The sequence below is a fragment of the Leopardus geoffroyi genome, chromosome B3 (genome assembly GCF_018350155.1).
Source record: "Leopardus geoffroyi isolate Oge1 chromosome B3, O.geoffroyi_Oge1_pat1.0, whole genome shotgun sequence".
Classification (NCBI taxonomy): Eukaryota; Metazoa; Chordata; class Mammalia; order Carnivora; family Felidae; genus Leopardus; species Leopardus geoffroyi.
This window is the reverse complement of record NC_059337.1, coordinates 88429735-88448450: the sequence shown is the minus strand read 5'-3', so window position 1 is coordinate 88448450 and position 18716 is coordinate 88429735. Positions and strand designations below refer to the sequence as shown.

At 37.3% G+C, this 18716-nt stretch overlaps 1 protein-coding gene across 3 annotated transcripts in view; it reads left to right on the top strand.

The window, feature by feature from the left end:
- Nucleotides 1-18716, top strand: part of FBXO33 (F-box protein 33) — a 43975-nt gene extending 25259 nt beyond the window's left edge. The window contains exons 2-6 of one of the 3 annotated variants that reach the window (XR_006704972.1): nucleotides 2872-2982; nucleotides 3514-4199; nucleotides 5391-5542; nucleotides 18368-18463; nucleotides 18569-18716. Coding sequence is in view for 2 of the 3 variants with exons in the window: in XM_045450782.1 (XP_045306738.1) it covers nucleotides 2872-2982; nucleotides 3514-4199; nucleotides 5391-5662 (1069 nt within the window). In the remaining variant the exon portion in view is untranslated. Of the gene's footprint in view, nucleotides 1-2871; nucleotides 2983-3513; nucleotides 4200-5390; nucleotides 7443-18367; nucleotides 18464-18568 lie in introns of those variants that run through there. The other 2 variants (XM_045450782.1, XM_045450783.1) reach the window with 2 other exon arrangements.

The following is an 18716-nucleotide window of genomic DNA, read 5'->3' as shown; positions in this document are numbered from 1 at the left end:
AAATAGTAAAAAGAAATGATGACATTAACTTTAGTATATTTGACCTAACATATCCAAATATTATCATTTGAATATGTGACCAATATAAAATATTAATGAGATTTTATAGTTTTTGTATTAAGTCTTCTAAATGTATTTTTATACTTAGAGCACATCTCAGCTCTGACTAGCCATGTGTCAAGTATTTAGTAACTATATTCCCCATATTACATGGTGCAGATTTAGAATATGATAAGAAGAATATCACTAGTATGAAATTAATAATTCAGGTTGGTTTCCATCTGTCACGGGTCCCTTAAAATATCTTTTTATTTGTGAAAAGATTTTTTATCTTTTCATAAATGATAAATTTAAATACATTTGTGGAGGCATCTTGGTAGTAAACTCAGTGAAATATTTTCTACTCACCTGGTATTATCACCTTACTGTTCTATGGAACTATATGAAGAAATGTTTCTAAGCCCTTTGAGGTGCTAACCTTTTCCTTACTCTCTCCCTTTAAAGGAGATTTAGTTCTCTATTTCATAAAAGAACTCCTGATAGGAAAAAAAGTCAAAGTAATGGAGAACATAATTATTGTTAATAGCTGTCAATACTCATAAACTAATCTTTAATCTCCCTTTACATAGAAGATCTATCCAGAATAAAACATTTTTTTTAAGTCAATTGAAAACATTACCCTTAAAATAATTCTCTGATGTGATTATCTTTACAAAATCTATCCCAGGCCCACCTCCCCTTATGTATCTATTTCCCATTGTTTTCATTTATATTACGGTTTTGATTACTATTTCTATTTAGGTAACTCTTGAGCTTACCTTCCCAAAATATTCATTTGTTTAATTTTTTTTTTTTCAACGTTTATTTATTTTTGGGACAGAGAGAGACAGAGCATGAACAGGGGAGGGGCAGAGAGAGAGGGAGACACAGAATCGGAAACAGGCTCCAGGCTCTGAGCCATCAGCCCAGAGCCTGACGCGGGGCTCGAACTCACGGACCGCGAGATCGTGACCTGGCTGAAGTCGGACGCTTAACCGACTGCGCCACCCAGGCGCCCCAATATTCATTTGTTTAACAGATATTCATTGAACACCTATCTTGTGCCAAAAATTATTGCTAGGTACTTATAAGAAACAAGAGTTTACCCCTTTAATGAGAGAGGTAAGAAATCACAGTAAAGCATATTACCGTTTAATAAAGACATTTTATAAAGTCCCAAGAAATGCCTAAAACTACAGAGGCTGAGAGGATTGCCTCAGAAAAGGCTTTGATAGAGTAGTTGGCATTCAGGTATCTATTCAGAAGGCTGAATAGAAGTTTACCAGGCAGACCAGGAGAGGGAATAGTATTACATTTAAAGAATAGTAAGTAGCCCAGTATAGCGTTTTTTGAACCACATTTTGAAGGATCTTACTGTACCAAGCTAGCCATTTGCCTGTTTCTGATAGCCAGTTAGGGGTATGATCCCTTAGGAATTTTTAATCAAGGCAATACAGAATTCAGGTTTGTGTGCACCTGTGATCAGGAATATTCCTGCTTGCCCAGGAACCTGTTGGGAGACAAGCCTCCTTGTGGCTCAGGGCAGACCTGCCAACGTTGGTCTAACTGTATCCTGAAGCAGCCCTATGAACGAACTCCATCCTTATTCAGCCATGGTCTGAGGGCAGTCCCACACACCTAAAAACCCAGCAGATGGCACACTTGTCAGTGCCCCCAGACACAGGCCTGCAGAATCTGGTCCCAGCCATGGACCCTGAAACAACCCTGACACTCAGTTCTAGCCCCTCTCATCTGCAATCCTGAGCACCCCTGCCCTCCCTGAGTCCCAGAACAGGAGCCTATCTCAGGGATCTGGTGGAAATCACTCCTGCCCACACACCTAGTAACTGGCAGCTGTTTGCAGACCTAATAGCAGACCTTTGTCCCAGCACCAGCCCTACTGACAAAGGACTCAGAGGCAGTCCTGTCCACCAGGAGACCAGACAGGATCCACACCTGCCAAGGTGTCTGGTAATGGGGTCCACAAACCATAGACCCCAGTGCAGGTCCAGGAGCAGCCATGTGACCTGGCTTCACCAACTTGAATGTGGTCCTGGATGCAATCTCATAGTCTGGAGACCCAACAGGAGGAGGTCAAACTTGTCTATAGTCTATAAAAACTGGAAGAAGTATTTGCTCCCCCAGATACACAAGACACCAATTCAAGACCACATAGATTATTAAAAATCAGGCAAACATGGAACCACCAAAGGAAACTAATAAAGCTCAAGTAACCATCCCCAAGGAAATAGAGATCTATGAATTGCCTGACAATTCAAAATAATCATCTTTAGGGCACCTGGGTGGCTCAGTCAGCTAGGCGTCCGACTTCAGCCCATGATCTCACAGTTCATGGGTTCGAGCCCCGCCTCAGGCTCTGTGCTGACAGCTCAGAGCCTGAAGCCTGCTTTGTATTCTGTGTCTCCCTCGCTCTCCGCCCTTCCCCCACTCATGCTCACTCTCTTGCTCTCTCTCAAATAAACATTAAAAAAAAAATAATAATCATCTTCAAGAAGCTCAGTTACATGTAAGAAAACAGACAACTGAATAAAATCAGGAAAACAATGCATAAACATTTTTCCATGGTCATTAAAATATTGATTTCTGGAACTAAGCTTTATACCTCAGTCTTCATTTTGTAAAGCTTATGCCGTTCTTGTATTATGTTGCTTTTCATTGTGTGTAAAAAACAATCTGAAAGTAGTTCATTGGATTCTAAGTGAGTTATAAGGTAGAAACTTTTCTAGGTATCCCTTCTATTTTCTATTTTTAATATTTATATTTTTACATATTATTTAGTTAGACAGTCATTTTAAATTACTTTTCTTGTAGGAACCTCCAGAAGTTTAGCCTTTTTGGAGACATAAGTGTTCTACAACAGCAAGGAAGTTTGTCAAATACATACCTCAGCAAGGTGGACCCTGATGGCAAAAAAATTAAACAGTAAGTTGTATAGTTAGTGGAAGGGGGTTTACATTAGTAATAATTTTAGCTTTTTCTGAGAAATTATAAGATACAATGAGAAGAGTAATGTTTTTTTCTAAGAAGAACGTATGTCCTATAAATTGGAAATACTTTAACTATAAAATATGCCATTCCACAGCATAAATCTTTAGGACAAATCATAGAATGTGGATAATTATTACGATTTAAAACTGCTATTTATCTGTTTGCCTTCTCTGTAACATAAATTGTATATCATCAATCTTTTCTACCATACTGTTGCAAAATGCTGCTTTCCTAGGGTAAAGAACGTATTTTTATGTGTTTAATAGAGTTTATTCATTATATTTTAGTGTGAATTTTAACAGTAGAAATAATATGGTAATACTACTTATGTGTTGGATAGACATTTACTGAGAGAAAATGGATCTCAGCATTGCATGCCATTTCATTGCCCACTTTCAAAAGTCAGTGTTTAGAGGTTAGAGCTAAATGTTAACAGGATCATTGTGGCATGTGTTTTCCTTACAGAATTCAGCAGCTGTTTGAAGAAATACTGAGTAATAGTAGGCAACTGAAATGGCTGTCCTGTGGGTTTATGCTGGAAATAGTAACCCCAACCTCACTGTCATCTCTCTCAAACTCTATTGCCAACACCATGGAGCACCTGAGTTTGCTGGACAACAATATTCCTGGTAACAGCACCCTGATCACCACAGTCGAACTGGAGCGATTTGTGAATCTACGCTCACTTGCCCTGGATTTCTGTGACTTTACAGCCGAGATGGCAAGAGTCTTAACCGATAGCAACCATGTGCCTTTGCAGCGACTGTCTCTCCTGGTCCACAACGTTTCCGTGATGCACAAGTCTCTGGACAACATGCCAAATGATGAGCATTGGAAAGCCTTGTCACGAAAGAGCACCAGCCTCCGGGTCTATATAATGGCCTTTGATATCAAGAGTGAAGATATGTTAAAGATTCTGAAACCCAGTATACCACTAGAGAGGATTCATTTTGACAGCTACATCACTTGTGTTTCAGGAGCTATTGTTGATCTTATATCCAGGCAGTATGATAAGTTCCTCACTCATTTTATATTAATGAATGATGTGATTGACACGTCTGGTTTTCCAGATCTTAGTGACAACCGAAATGAAGATCCATTGGTTTTATTAGCATGGAGGTGCACAAAGCTCTCTCTTCTGGCAATTCACGGTAGGTGATTTGTCTAAGAAAACAAACAGATCTACTTGCAGTAGATATGTTTCTTCCCCTAATCACAAGATCTCTTAACACCATAATACAGAAGGAGAAAGTATGATTTCTTTATTGCTTGCTGCCTCATCTTCTAGATTCTAGATTTTAACATACTAATTTGTATGATATTTTTTAAACAGTGGTTCCATTAAATGGGTATATGCTTTTTTTCTTACCAACGCCTTTCATTTTAATGTTAACTATTCTCATTTAGAGAGAGTTGCTATTCTGACAAGTAGAAGAACATTTTACTTCCTTTTCTGGAACATGTAACACATTTACAGAATACAAAACAGAAAGACTATATGAATGTCTTAAACTCACTTTATTAGTTGTGTTTTATTATGTTTTTAAATTAATTTTGAGCCTGCATTAGTGTAGGACTGTGTGTGTCTTTCTGTTCAAGTTTTGCTTCGTAATTTGGCCAGAGGTAGCAGCAAAGAATAGATCAGTACTAAAGATAATAAAATAGGGATTTTTTACAGACAAAGAAATACCAGGTTATTGAAAGGTTAATTTCAGCCAGTCTAACCTTTTTTTTTCTTTTAAGAAATTAGAAATTAGATACAGCCAAAGCCCCTGTCATCCCCTCCCCTTTATTCTTTCCCAGAGATCATCAATATCCTCAAGTTAGTACAAGTTTCTGTGACTGTTTTATACTTTACATATTTTCTACTCACAATTAACAATTTTAGCTTTGAAGTGTCACTTCATAACTTTGGACAGTGAAGCATCATAGGAGAGGATTTTTTTAGTAACTAAAAACAACAGTTTCGTATGTACTGTTAATGGATACATATGTATGAAATAAAAATTTATGATACAGCACTATCCAAAGCTAGTTATACTTTAAATGTCCTCAATCTTACTAAGTGCAGTGATAATCAGAATAGGATTACAGCACCTACCAATGCACCACCCACGGTGATGGTTTTGGAAACAATATCAAACTTAGTCTTTTTTTTTTTTTTTTTTTTTTTTTTTTCCTGAGCTAAACAGTCATACTTCCTTTTCTAATCTCAATATATTTTTAAAGGAAAAGGGCCAAAGAAATAAGTGACATACAAGTCTGTGGAAAGGACTAACTTACCAAATAGACAAAATAAAATGCAAGGAAATGACAGTTCTTATCTTTTGTTTATTTTTAAGGTTATACAGTGTGGGCACACAACCTCATTGCCATTGCTCGTCTTCGTGGCTCTGATCTAAAAGTACTTGAAGTCACTGAAGAAAGCATTGATTTTGACCAAGGTGAACTGGCCGACCAGGATGTGGATCCAGTGCATAACCTTATTGAGCAGGTATCCCTGGGCCTGGGTCAACCTTGGCACGCGGTCATGGACATCGAATCACTCAGTGTCTTCACTGAACCAAATCGTCATTTTTACAGAGAGATGCAAAGCTTCAGCGAAGACATTTAGCTTTTTTTTTAAAAATGTACAATTCCTGTGGTTACATATGCAAGTAGGGTCCTATTATGTTTTTTTTCAGTAGTGTGAATTAATCCCTTTGTGCTGTGTTTAATCAGTATTAGCTTTATAGAATTATATATGTATATTCTACTTCTTGATCAAAGAACGTAGTCGGGTATTGGTTTAGAAGTTCAAAGTGACAGTGTATAGGGCTTTCACGGTTAATGGACTTGTTATCCAACCTTAAGGATATACAACCGAAGGTTGTCTGAGGTTGCTGGCTAACTTTATTTTTCACTGAGTTACTCTGCCTTTTGATGTTTTTATTCTTTGTGTGTCAGAGTTCAGAGCTCAGGAGCCAAAATATTTTTATACATATATAGATATATATCCATAGCCTGGTGGATTTGTATGCAATGCACCGCATTCATGCATTGTGACAGCATTTCATTAATTCTTATTTGAAATGGAAGAAGGGAGGATAGTATGATCCCAAATGAGTTATCTTTAACAGAAAAGCCAAGACTTTAACTTTCATTACATATATAATAGTTGATATCACCAATTACCATTCAGAATTTTGTATAGTACTAGGTTAGAACACTGCTTAATCCTTTTTTTTAAAAAATGCATTTACCTAAATGTGAATACTCAAATTGTTAGACTTTTTAAAAACTATATCTGACATAATTTATTCATCAATTACATTATACATTCAAGTTAGCTTTTTAGCCCAGATTTCAAATAGTGGAGGAAGAAACTGTATTCCAGGGTAAAACCTCCTAAAGCAAAATCTTTAAAAAACAGAGCTGTAAACACACATGCTTGCAAACAAACATTAGTCGTGAAATCCCTAGCAACGAGTCACTGGATTTTTCTCTGTCAGCGCGCGTGTCAGCTGCCAAAGAATAGACTTAACTGAAGAAGTGCCCACATGCTGGCAGGGGCCGGCCCACTCTGGCCAGCCAGATACTGCTAGATTGTAATATTTAAGGTCGAATTTCGACCTGTGGTACACAGCTGTGCTGTGGCTCAGTCAGCAACCTCAGAACTCTGAAAAAAACAAAACAAAAAAAAGAAAAAAAAACCATGCACCTGTTTCACTGTGAATAGTGAATGTAAAGGAAAGAAAGGAAAAACTGAAAACTTGTTCTATCACAGGTATGAGCTGCTATGATACATGAAGAACATTCCATGAAGTATGTTTTAAAACCTTGTTATATCTGAGAGGCTTTAAAAGCCGATTTAACTGTTTCAGGGCAACCGCGGTACAGACGTGGTCTCTGTGAGACTTCCACCTGACCCCAGTTTTAAGTGGTACGAATGTTGTGCATTTAATGTTAAAGGACAGTCTGCAATAATAAAGTAAGTAGCCAACGTGGGTGCCCAGCAGTGCTGAGACCTGGCTGCTCTATTGTAAGCTTTGGAAACACAATTTATGCAACAGATGTCCAGATATGATTCTATTTATGGAAAAAGTTTATATGTATTTTACAAATGGTTTTACCATCTTATATTAAAATGACCTTTTGACAGGTGTGCACTGTTTTGTCTCCAGTGAGCACATACCATGAGGATTTTATATGTACATCAGTAGTGTGAATCCACTGGCACAGTGTGTGTAAATGCCAGATGTGGTGAGATTTTATCTTATAAATGTGATCGGATAAAATAAATCCTGACAGAAACTGTAAGGAAACCAGCTGAATGTTTGACCTGATGACTGATGTTGTATGGTTTATGTTAAATGTATATTCTTTTAATCAACGAATAAAGCATTAAAAAGTGATCATTGTAATATACTTTATTGTATGCAAAGCATGAAAACTTTTAGTGTTAAATAAACTGCAATAATCCTTATATTATGTATAATCATGTTAGCTCCTGTTGCTCCTATTGTAGTCGGGTACAGCAAAGCTTAAATTTGGGTATAGTTCATAAAAAGTCTTAAATAGTTTGAAGCGTCTTAATTATTTTTTTGTTTTGTTTTTTGTTTTACTAACTGGCAAAATACAAGCTTAAGAGCAAACAATAGGCTGGTTAGCACAAAACCCAAGTGTATTATGCATTTAGAATACATTACTGATATGGTAAAACTTAATTTATAGACTATATATAGGAACTTTTTACAGTTCCTGTACTGGATGCAAAAATACTTTAGTATGCCAGTATTAAACAGTTCATAATTCCCTATATTGCTTTAGTTTGGCTTCGTAATCTCTATTCTTCGTAATCTCTATTCTTGCTTGCTTAGACAAACAGCTGTCATTTATGAGAAAGCAAATGGCTCTCTTCCTTCATCTATCTTTCCTTACTCATTCCAGACACTGACTCTTTTCTAGGCACTCCCTCATCTTGGAATAATCTGGTGTTCATAAGCAACTGTCATTATACCTACTGCTTCCTTGTTTCCTAACCATATCTCTTTTGAGTGAATCAACATGTTTATGTATTTAAAATACAAAAATAGTAACCAAAAGTACGAAAAAAATGTGTTAATATCTATGAATAGCATACAAGTGAAGACTGAACTATATGAAATTTACATAGCTAAAATTACCTTCCCATTTCCCCCACCACCCTAGGAATAAAGAAGATAGGGAGTCGGTGGGATGGGTCTTGGTAAAGACAGTGTGCTCATAGCTGAACATACAAATTCAGAAACTAACTTGCTTGGGGCTTATGGCATGAATCAGGTGGGATCTTTATGAAGCCAGTAACATAAAGTGGTGCTGATGGAGTAACACACAAGCAAATGTGAATAACATCCAGCCATCAAACTACAATGTTTATATCAATGCTTCCCAATCTTTTTCATGTCCTGACATATACAGAATACATTGTACAGCACACTGGTATAAACTAGAAAAAACTGGAGGGGGGGGGGGAATCATTGTTTGATTATATAATTGATGAGAAAAAAAAATGCAGAGGATTGGGGGTAAAATACTAAATTTGTATAGAACTTTCAAATAAAATGTCAAATGTTTAAACTGGTAACCTCTTAAAACTTTTAATAGTGCCATCAATGAGAAACACCCCACAAATAGGTGATAATTTTTAAACTTTTTTTTCACAACCATTCAAAACTTTATGCAGCTAAAATTATACTTAAATCTAACAACCCTAAACATAATAATGGTAAACGTAATGTTGAGATTTCTTGTAATGTGAATTAATTTCAAATTCAAGTGATTTTTTCCACTGAGGTATTTCAAAATAATGATGAAGCTCTAATTTGTAGTCTCCTACACGTAACCCTGCAGCTAGTTTAGTGACCACTGAGAGCACACACCAGCCACAGACAGAAAATAGCTGATTTATATGCAAGCAGTTAGAAACCTGCAGGGAGCCCTCCTCCCACGCCTGAGCTTCCAAGCCCCTCACAGCCAACCGGCTACATCCGGGGTTTCACACCTGGGCTTCCTACCTGCTCCATGGACACTTGGGACATACTTCTCTCACAGCTTCATAGACACTCCTTGCCCATGATGGACAAATAGAGCCTCTGCATCACACAGGCGAGTAGTGAGTACCCGAGTCCACTCTCTATCCAGGGCACACTGTCAGACCCGGCTCCACTCTAGCTGTATGCCAAGAAGAAAATGAAAGCATCAGGAGGCAACCAACCAGGGCTCCTAGCCACCCCAGAACTCAGCCTGGAAGGGCATCACTCTGGTACAATCTACTAGCTAGCCTGGGCTGCTGGTTGTGAAAAGAAAATGGGAGGTATACTGTGAACAAATTTTCAGTTGAATCATCCTTCCTGTCTGAAAGATAACAAAATTACACAAATGAGGGCAATAAAATGCCAAGTGTTGACAAGGAAGAGGGAAACATTTGGAACCTGAATATCCACTTTAAAGAGCAAATTTGAGGGGTGCCTGGGTGGCTCAGTGGGTTAAGCATCTGACTTTGGCTCAGGTCATGAGCTCACAGTCTGTGAGTTCGAGCCCCACATCAGGCTCTGTGCTGACAGCTCAGAGCCTGGAGCCTGCTTCAGATTCATTCTCTCTCTCTCTCTCTCTCTCTCTCTCTCTCTCTCCCCTCCCCTCCACCCATCCCCTGCTCATGCTGTCTCTCTGTCTCAAAAATAAATATTTAAAATAAACTTCATATATTGAAAAAAAAATGGAAACCAATTTGACAATAAACATATATTGAAAAAAAATAAAAATGAAATAAATATTTAAAAAATATTAAGAGCAAATTCACAGTATCTTGTAAAGTTGAAGTTGCCTTTGCCCTATGACCCAGGAATATCACTTCTAGATACATTCTCTAACACCACCAACCATGGGATCAGACACAGTGCTTCTGTGGACTTACAGCCCTGGCCTGACCTTCCTTCAGCCCTCCTGACCCAGAAACTAGAACTGCTGCATGGCCAACATGCTTTGAAAGTCTCCTGCCTGCACCAGCACCTGGACTCCCACTGCCTGCCCGGAGTGTGTGCACACTGGCCCTGCTGATCCCAAGGGTCACTCATGGGGCTGCCATTGCCTGGCCCACCCACTGGCCCTGAAGGCCTCCCATCTCTGTCACCCTGACTCCGACTACATACTGGTTGCTGTTTGCCTGCTCCCCACGAGCAGCATGGACAGAGAACTTCTCTGCTGTCCCAGGGGGCTGAACCACACTCTCACCAAGAAGGGCTGAACACCCTCCTACTCCAAGGTTGTCCTACCATGAGGGCCCACCCTCAGACCTAGGGGGCCATATAGAGTTTCTTTATACTCTTTTATCATATAATATAATTCTTTATATTAAGCTTTCCCTGTTTACTGTGTGGTTTGTCTCCTGATTTCACCCAGACTGCTACATAACCGTTCCAATTATCCCGCAGCTTTTTATAAAAATATAATATACCGTTGTTAATGAGTCTTTCATGGATTATTTTCTGCAACAAAAATATAGGGGCGTCTGGGTGGCTCAGTCAGTTAAGCATCCAACTCTTGGTTTCAGCTCAGGTCATGATCGCACAGTTCATGGGATCGAGCCCATCAGGCTCTGTGCTGACATGATGGAGCTTGCTTGGGATTCTGTCTCTGGCTCTCTCTGCCCCTCCCCTGCTCGCTCTCAATCTCTCTCAAAAATTAATAAACATTTAATACATATATATATATATAATTTAACATGTATAATTTTAGAAAGCTGTGTTAACTTTTTTCTCCTACATTTAGCTTTTATACATAATAAATGCATAAGTAATCAAAAATGTAAGTTTAAATTGGTATAACTTATCAGAACTGTGTCTTTTCTAAGTAAGTTCTAGGTCCACCATGGGGCTTGACCTCACAACCACAAGATCAAGAGTTGCATTCTCTACCAACTGAGCCAGCCAAGCCCCCCAGAACTGTATTTCTTAATGAATGAGGCTGGAGTTTTTTGGTGGGTTTTTTTGGGCTTTTTGGTTTTTTCCAGTTCATACTCCATGGATGGATGTTACTTGCTCCTGAAATGAGTCAGGTCCAACATCAATTCCATTACCTATTTTTCATTTTTATAAACACAAGTACTGAAACATCTTTTTCCCATGAATAAGGAGATGGGAAGACAAAGAGTTTTGTTACAGCAGTGGCACTCATTCTTCAAAGTCCTAAAATTTTAAGACCAAAAAACACAGTGAAATATCATCAAAAATTATTTTAGGGGTGCTTGGCTGGCTCAGTCAGTAAAGCATGTGACTCTTGATGTTAGTGTCATGAGTTCAAGCCCCGCATTGGGCACAAAGCTTACCTTAAAAAAAATTGGGAGTGCCTGGGTGGCTTAGTCAGTTAAGTATCCAACTTAGGCTCAGGTCACGATCCCACAGTTGGTGAGTTTGAGCCCTGCATCAGGCTCTGTGCTGACAGCTCAGAGCCTGGAGCCTGCTTCAGATTCTGTGTCTCCTCTGCCCCTCTCTGGTTCTTGTTCTGTCTCTCTCAAAAATAAACATTTAAAAAATTTTTTTTAACTGAAAAAGAATGTTTTTAATTAAAATTATTTTAGATAAATCAATCAGTTGAAAGAAATCATTAGAGTTATTTACTTTCTCAGTACTGACACCAATATTTCAAATAGTCTCTCTAGAGTTTCAAAGGCTTGTACACCTTAGTATGACACATCATAGTGACATTAGAACCACATTAAAGGTATGTGTTTCTTTTGTAAAATGGGAGAAGAATAACTGCAAAAGGGAGGGTAGGAAAAAGAACCTGCATCTTCTTCATAAATTCATCCTTGGGAAGAACCTCTCTGGAAGAGAATACACACTGAAGATAAAATGCTGGCAACTTTCCCAAAAGCATACTACCTGGAAATTCTTTGCATACTCAGAGGGATGTACCCATTTGAAAACTACAGCTCTAGAGAACTACTGCTTATACGACAAAGAAACAAATACTAAGATGCTTATTTCCACATATTTACAATGAAAAATCAGCAGCAACCTAATGTCCATTAATAAGAGAATGAATTTGTTGTGTATATCCAGAGTGGAATACTATACAGCAGTCAAAAAGAACTAACTAGATCTACATTTATTAGTATGGATGATCTCAAAATAATATTGAGTGAAAAAAACCAACAGCTGAAGGATACATGTAATGATGATATTGATGTACATTTTTTAAAGGCAAGAAAAATAAATCATATTATACATAAACACATTTAACTGGAAAAAAAAATTCACATCCTCTTTACAAGAGTGCTCACCTCTGGGGCATGAGAGCAAGAATATGGGCATGAGGGCAACTGCATCTGTGACATTTTTTCTTGAAAAAAAATATATAGTAAATGCTAAGTTTGCTCTATCTAGGTAGTAAGTAAAAGGGAATTCATTATATTATTTTGTTCTTTCTTGTATTTTTAAAATATTTATAATTGAAAATGTCAGTATGACCCAAATTACCAATAAATGCATGTTTACTATTGATTTGGCTCATGATCTGGCCAAGTCTAACATGTGACAAAGGCAAGACAGAATATAGCCTCTCTCTCACTCATGGATGAATGCATCACAGTAAGATGAAAGAGGCTCAAATCTCTACTGAGAGTTTAAAGTCTAGGTTAGGTTGTAAGCAGAATGTTTTAATATGTCACTGCAATGAGTATTTCAATTTAAAGCACTATTCTCTTTAGAGTAATTCTTATTTAATACAGGCATTAAATAAAACAACTTCAGCTATTTGGAGTATAGCCAAGGATCCAGAAGTACGTATAAAACCCTTGTGGGAAGGGCGCCTGGGTGGCTCAGTCAGTTGAGCAACCAACACTTGATTTTGGCTAAGGTCATGATCTCTGGGTCATGGGATAGAGTCCCACATCAGGCTCTGAGCTGACAGCACAGAGCCTGCTTGGGATTCTCTCTCTCTCTCTCTCTCTCTGCCGCTCCCCCACCATGTGCTCAGCCTCTCTCTCAAAACAACAACAAAAAACAAACAAAAAAACCTTGTGGGAACAAGCTACTCCCTGCATTAATGCTTAAAGGCATCCCATCAGAAAAGCCACTTCCACTTCCTTTTAGCTCACTTATTCTTACTTCCAGAATAATTCTAATAAGACTATTCATCTCATTTCTCAGACAGCAGCAGATGAGATGTGGAGGAAAGGAGTGACTCTGAAAAGGAACAGAAGTTTATACACCTGAAAAGAGAACATAACTAATCTAAAGCCATTTTGGAGGAACTTGAAACAGACTCAAATACCCCTGTAATAAGCTTGAAATACATGGCAGTGATAAATATGTCATGACCCTGAACCAATAGGAAAATGTATTATCTTCAGAACATCTGTATAGTAAGTTAGTGGAACATTTAGTACATTTCAGGAAGGTTTTCACACAACATAGTTAAAAGTGTGTGTTTAAAAGAATGGACTTTAATCAAAAATATTCATTTAAGGGGCGCCTGGGTGGCGCAGTCGGTTAAGCGTCCGACTTCAGCCAGGTCACGATCTTGCGGTCCGTGAGTTCGAGCCCCGCGTCAGGCTCTGGGCTGATGGCTCAGAGCCTGGAGCCTGCTTCCAATTCTGTGTCTCCTTCTCTCTCTGCCCCTCCCCCCTTCATGCTCTGTCTCTCTCTGTCTCAAAAATAAATAAACATTAAAAAAAAAAAAATTCATTTAAGTGAAACTCTCTGAGAAAACATTGATTAAATTAGCTAGGAAACAAGATGACATGTGCTGAATAACTGTTGTGTGCCAACCACTGCAATAACCACCTCACTAGAAAGCACTCTACTTAATCCTCACAGCGACCCTGTAGTACATATCACACCTATTTCACATATGGGTAAATGGAGGCACAAAAAGGTTAAGAATCTTGTCCAAGGTCATTAAATTAGTCGGTGGTAGAGCAATATTTGAACTCAAATAGAACCCCCTATATTATACAACTTCTATTCTAACACTCTTAAATAATATAACCATACTGTTATTTGGCAGACAATAGTTTTTCAACTTAGTTTTTCAAAAACATAGATATTACATTTTTTGAAGCTCCATATTCTCCATGCCCAGTATTCTTGCTGTATTTCCTGAACTGTGTTAACCACCCTTGGTATATTTCAGCACGTGTGTGCGTATTCACCAACCAATTCTAGTGACTCACAAAGCAACAGAATAATTCATGCAGGAAGTACATGAATTTATGTCTAGCACATATAAAGTGTGGTGTGTATGTGTGAAAAGATCTGAAAATGCAAAGAATAGAATGTGAAAATGTAAACTATAGAATCTATGTGTATAATTTTCTTTTACTCTTATTTTCAATAAGAAACATTATACAATTAATATATGGTTAGCCTACCTACTAGCAAGAGACAAGCAGGATAAAATTTGTCACTACCTTGTAACTGTAATTATTTCTGGAAGCTAAGAACTCTAGTTACTTGGGAATGAATATATATATTATTCAATATATTAAATATTTTATCCAATATATATTGAATATATAAACACAGTTAATATAATGTTTATAAAGGACCAAAATTATATATTGTTTATATATTGTGTATATGTATATAAAAAATATATATATAGAATATACAAACATAGCTAAGATAATGTTTGTAAAGGACCAAAATATGGTCTGTTAACTGACTTGAACATGTTTTCTACTAAATTAGTAAAATCAACAGACTATTTTGACATCTTACAATCCAAAGGGTCACCAAATTAACAGATCTAAATTTTTCAGACTAACGTTTTTAGATTAATGTTGTTACAATGTCCATACTACCCAAAGTGATCTATAGATTCAATGCAATTCCTATTCAAAATTCCAATGGCATTTTCCATAGAAATAGAAAAAAATAAATCCTAAAATTTCTATGAAACCACAAAAGACTCCAAATGGCCAAAGGAATCTTGAGAAAGAACAAACCTGGAGGCATCACACTTCCTGACTTCAAACTATATTACCAAGCTATAATAAACAATCAGTAAAGTTTTGGCATACAAACAAACACATATTCCAAAGGAACAAAATAGAGAACCCGGAAATAAACACATCCATATATGGTCAATTAAGTTTCCACACAGGCACCAAGAATATACAATGGGGAAAAGGCAGTCTCGTCAATAAATATTACCTGGAAAACTGGATACTCACATGCAAACAAGTAAAACCGGACCTCTATCTAATACCATATATAAAAATCAACTCAAAATGGATTAACAACTTGCACATAAACCTGAAATCATAAAACTCCGAGAAGAAAACATAGTTGGGGGTAAGCTCCTTGACACTGGTCATGCAGTATTTTAGATCTGACACCAAAGCAAAAGCAATAAAAGTAAAAGTAAACAAGTGGAACTACATCAAACTAAACAGCTTATGTATAGCAAGGAAACCATCAGCAAAATGAAAAGGCAACTTACGGAATGAAAGAAAATAGTTGTAAACCATGTATCTAAAAAGGGGTTAATATCCAAAATATACAGGGAACTCATACAGCTCAACAGCAAAAAAACAAATAACCCAATTAAGAAATGGGCAGACAGGGGCGGCTGGGTGGCTCAGTCGGTTAAGCGTCTGACTTCAGCTCAGGTCACAATCTTGCGGTTCATGAGTTCGAGCCCCGCGTCAGGCTCTGAGCTGATGGCTCATCAGAGCCTGGAGCCTGCTTCCGATTCTGTGTCTCCCTCTCTCTCTGCCACTCCCCTGTTCATGCTCTGTCTCTCTCTGTCTCAAAAATAAATAAACATTACAAAAAAAAAAAAAAAAAAGAAATGGGCAGAGAATCGGAAGACATTTTTTTCCAAAGAAGACATACCAATGACCAACAAGTATATAAAAAGATATACCACATCACTAATCATCATGGAAATGCAAATCAAAACTGCAATGATACGACCTGTTATCTATTATCAAAAACGACAAGAGATAACAAATGCTGGTGAAGATATAGATAATAGGGAACCTTGTACACGTTGGTGGGAATGTAAACTGGTATGGCTACTATGGAAAAATAACATGGAAGTTCCTCAAAAAATTAAAAGCAAAACTACTATATGATCCAGCAATCCCACTTAAGGGTATATACCTAAAGGAAATGAAATCAGTAGCTTCAAGAGATACTTGCACTCCAATGTTCATTGCAGAGCATTATTTACAATAGCCAAGACACTATAATGTGGAACCTAAGTGTTCATTGATAGATGAATAAATTGTGGCATATGTACAATGGAATATTTTTCAGCTCTAAAAAAGGAAATCTTTCCATTTGCAACAACTTGGATGAACCTGGAGGGCATTATGCTAAGTGAAATAAGTGGGAAAACAGAAACAGAGAGTAGAATGATCACTGGCAGGGGTTGGGGGTTGGGGGTTGGGAAAACAGGAAGAGGCTGCTGAAAGGGTATAAACTTTTAGTTATAAGATGAGTTAAGGCACAACATGGTGAACAGAGTTCATAATACTGTATTTTATAAGTGAAATTTACTAAAAGAGTAGAATTTAAGAGTTCTCACACATGGACGCCTGGGTGGCTCAGTCAGTTAAGCATCTGACGGGTCATGATCTCATGGTTCAGGAGTTCAAGCCCCCCATCAGGCTCTGCACTGACAGCATGGAGCCTGCTTAGGATTCTCTCTCTCCCTCTCTCTCTCTCTCTGCCTCTCTCTCTGCCCCCCCCCCAAAATAAATAAACATTAAAAAAAGTTTTAAATCCTCAATTTGTTCTAGCAACCACATCATACTATTGTGCTAGATACATACTATGCTCCGTTAACTTAAAATCCATGCATCCTTGACATAGGAACTACTACCAAAACAATTCCTGAGCTCTGAAAATGATACTTCACACCTATCCTGCACCAATATTTTTTTTACATTTTCCACACAAAGGTGAGTACTATACAGCAATTTGGAAACCTTAAAAAAAAAAAAATAGCTTTCTAGAAAAGAGGTGCAAGATTGTTCCCATGTGTAATAGACCCTATTGTTTCTGCCTGCCCAGCAATCCATACAGAACCCTTCTTCTAACAGAAAATTTATTCCATGTAATGCAGACTGGGATTATCCTGTCCAACAAAAGGAGAGAGCTCCTGATCCCATCCTCCAACCACAAAACGCTGGTTTGGAAATGAAACTTTACTCCAAGGCAGAAAAGTAAGAGCCATCTCCAGGAACTCTGCTGGAAATTTCAAAATAAAGGCTATCTCTCTTCCTGGGATTTTAAACACTAACTATCGCATCCATATAAATCTAAAGATGCTGCAACTGCATAGGCAGATAATATCTCTGGGAATAAAACTAACAGAGAAAAGTGGAGCTAAGAGATTAGAAGAGAAAGACCACATTCTGATGACATAATTTAAGCTACTGGATATAACTGTGAAATTCTCAGTTACACAAACCAGCATTTATTCCATTGATTTTTCTCAAACTCGTTTCAGTTGCATTTGTCTTACAAGCAAGAAACATAATACAATGTAGTAAGCTTAACTGTTCTTTACAGACAGTTATCAGAGAGCTCCCATATTCCACCAAAAAACACACCATCTCTTTTGTAGCACTCATATCAAATTGTCGAAGTGGCTGCTACTTAGGGAAAAAAAAAAAAAATAGGAAGCTTAGTTTGCAAAGGTTATAAGGCTAGATGCTTTTTTAAATAGATTCATTGTAAACCCTGAACCACACCTGAAGCAGAATAAAAATCATCAAGTATACTCACAAAATAATTTGTATCATCTTAATCATGTCTACAAACTGACTGGCTTTAAAAAGAAAAAACCTTTTTTTTTTTTCAACTAACCTGGTTCCAAAGAATGTGATCTCTTTTCCTCTTAACAATCCTCTGTCCCCAGTCCCAAATTCTGGCCCCAGAATATATTTTAGGAATATATCCCTAAAAAATTATCCTAAATCTAGTGGGGTAAAGATATTATGCAGAAAGATATTAAACTTTCATTACCTAATTCTTTAAAAATTCTAAAAAGAAAAAAAACAGATTAAGCGTTCAACAAGAATAGTTAAGTAAACTATATTCACAAAAAGGAAAGTAAAACAACCATTAAAAAGGATTTTACAAAGACTAATAAAAATTATTTATATTAGATTACAGTTAAGAATATAAAGTTATAGACACACATAATTACAATAATACAAAAGATATGTGAAGGGTAAAAAGACTGAAGGAAGTACAACATAAATGCAAAAAGTGGTTTTTGCTTTGGTGGGTGGTGACCTTGGACTTTCTTGTGCTTTTGACCATTTTAACTTTTCTTATAGGACCATGTATTCTACTGAATTTTCTACTGAAATTTTCCACTGAAAAAAATCAGAACGTCAAAGTGGAAGAAAAAGTTATCCAAACAGGACCAAAAGGTATTCCTTCCTGAAATGTCCAAGCTTACTGCCTATCGGTCCAAAATAACGAATGCTCAGTTCACTATCTTGAACTCTGACCTACTCCTTTAACTATCCTTGCAGATGGTGACAACAGCAACAATAGAAAACTTAAGCTTCAAGGTAACAGACTAAGCACGTCCATTTACACCACCTGCCCTTCAAGGCCCCACTGAAATAAACACAAAGAAGAGCCAAGAGAAATAGACCCCCATAAAGATGAAAAGAATAA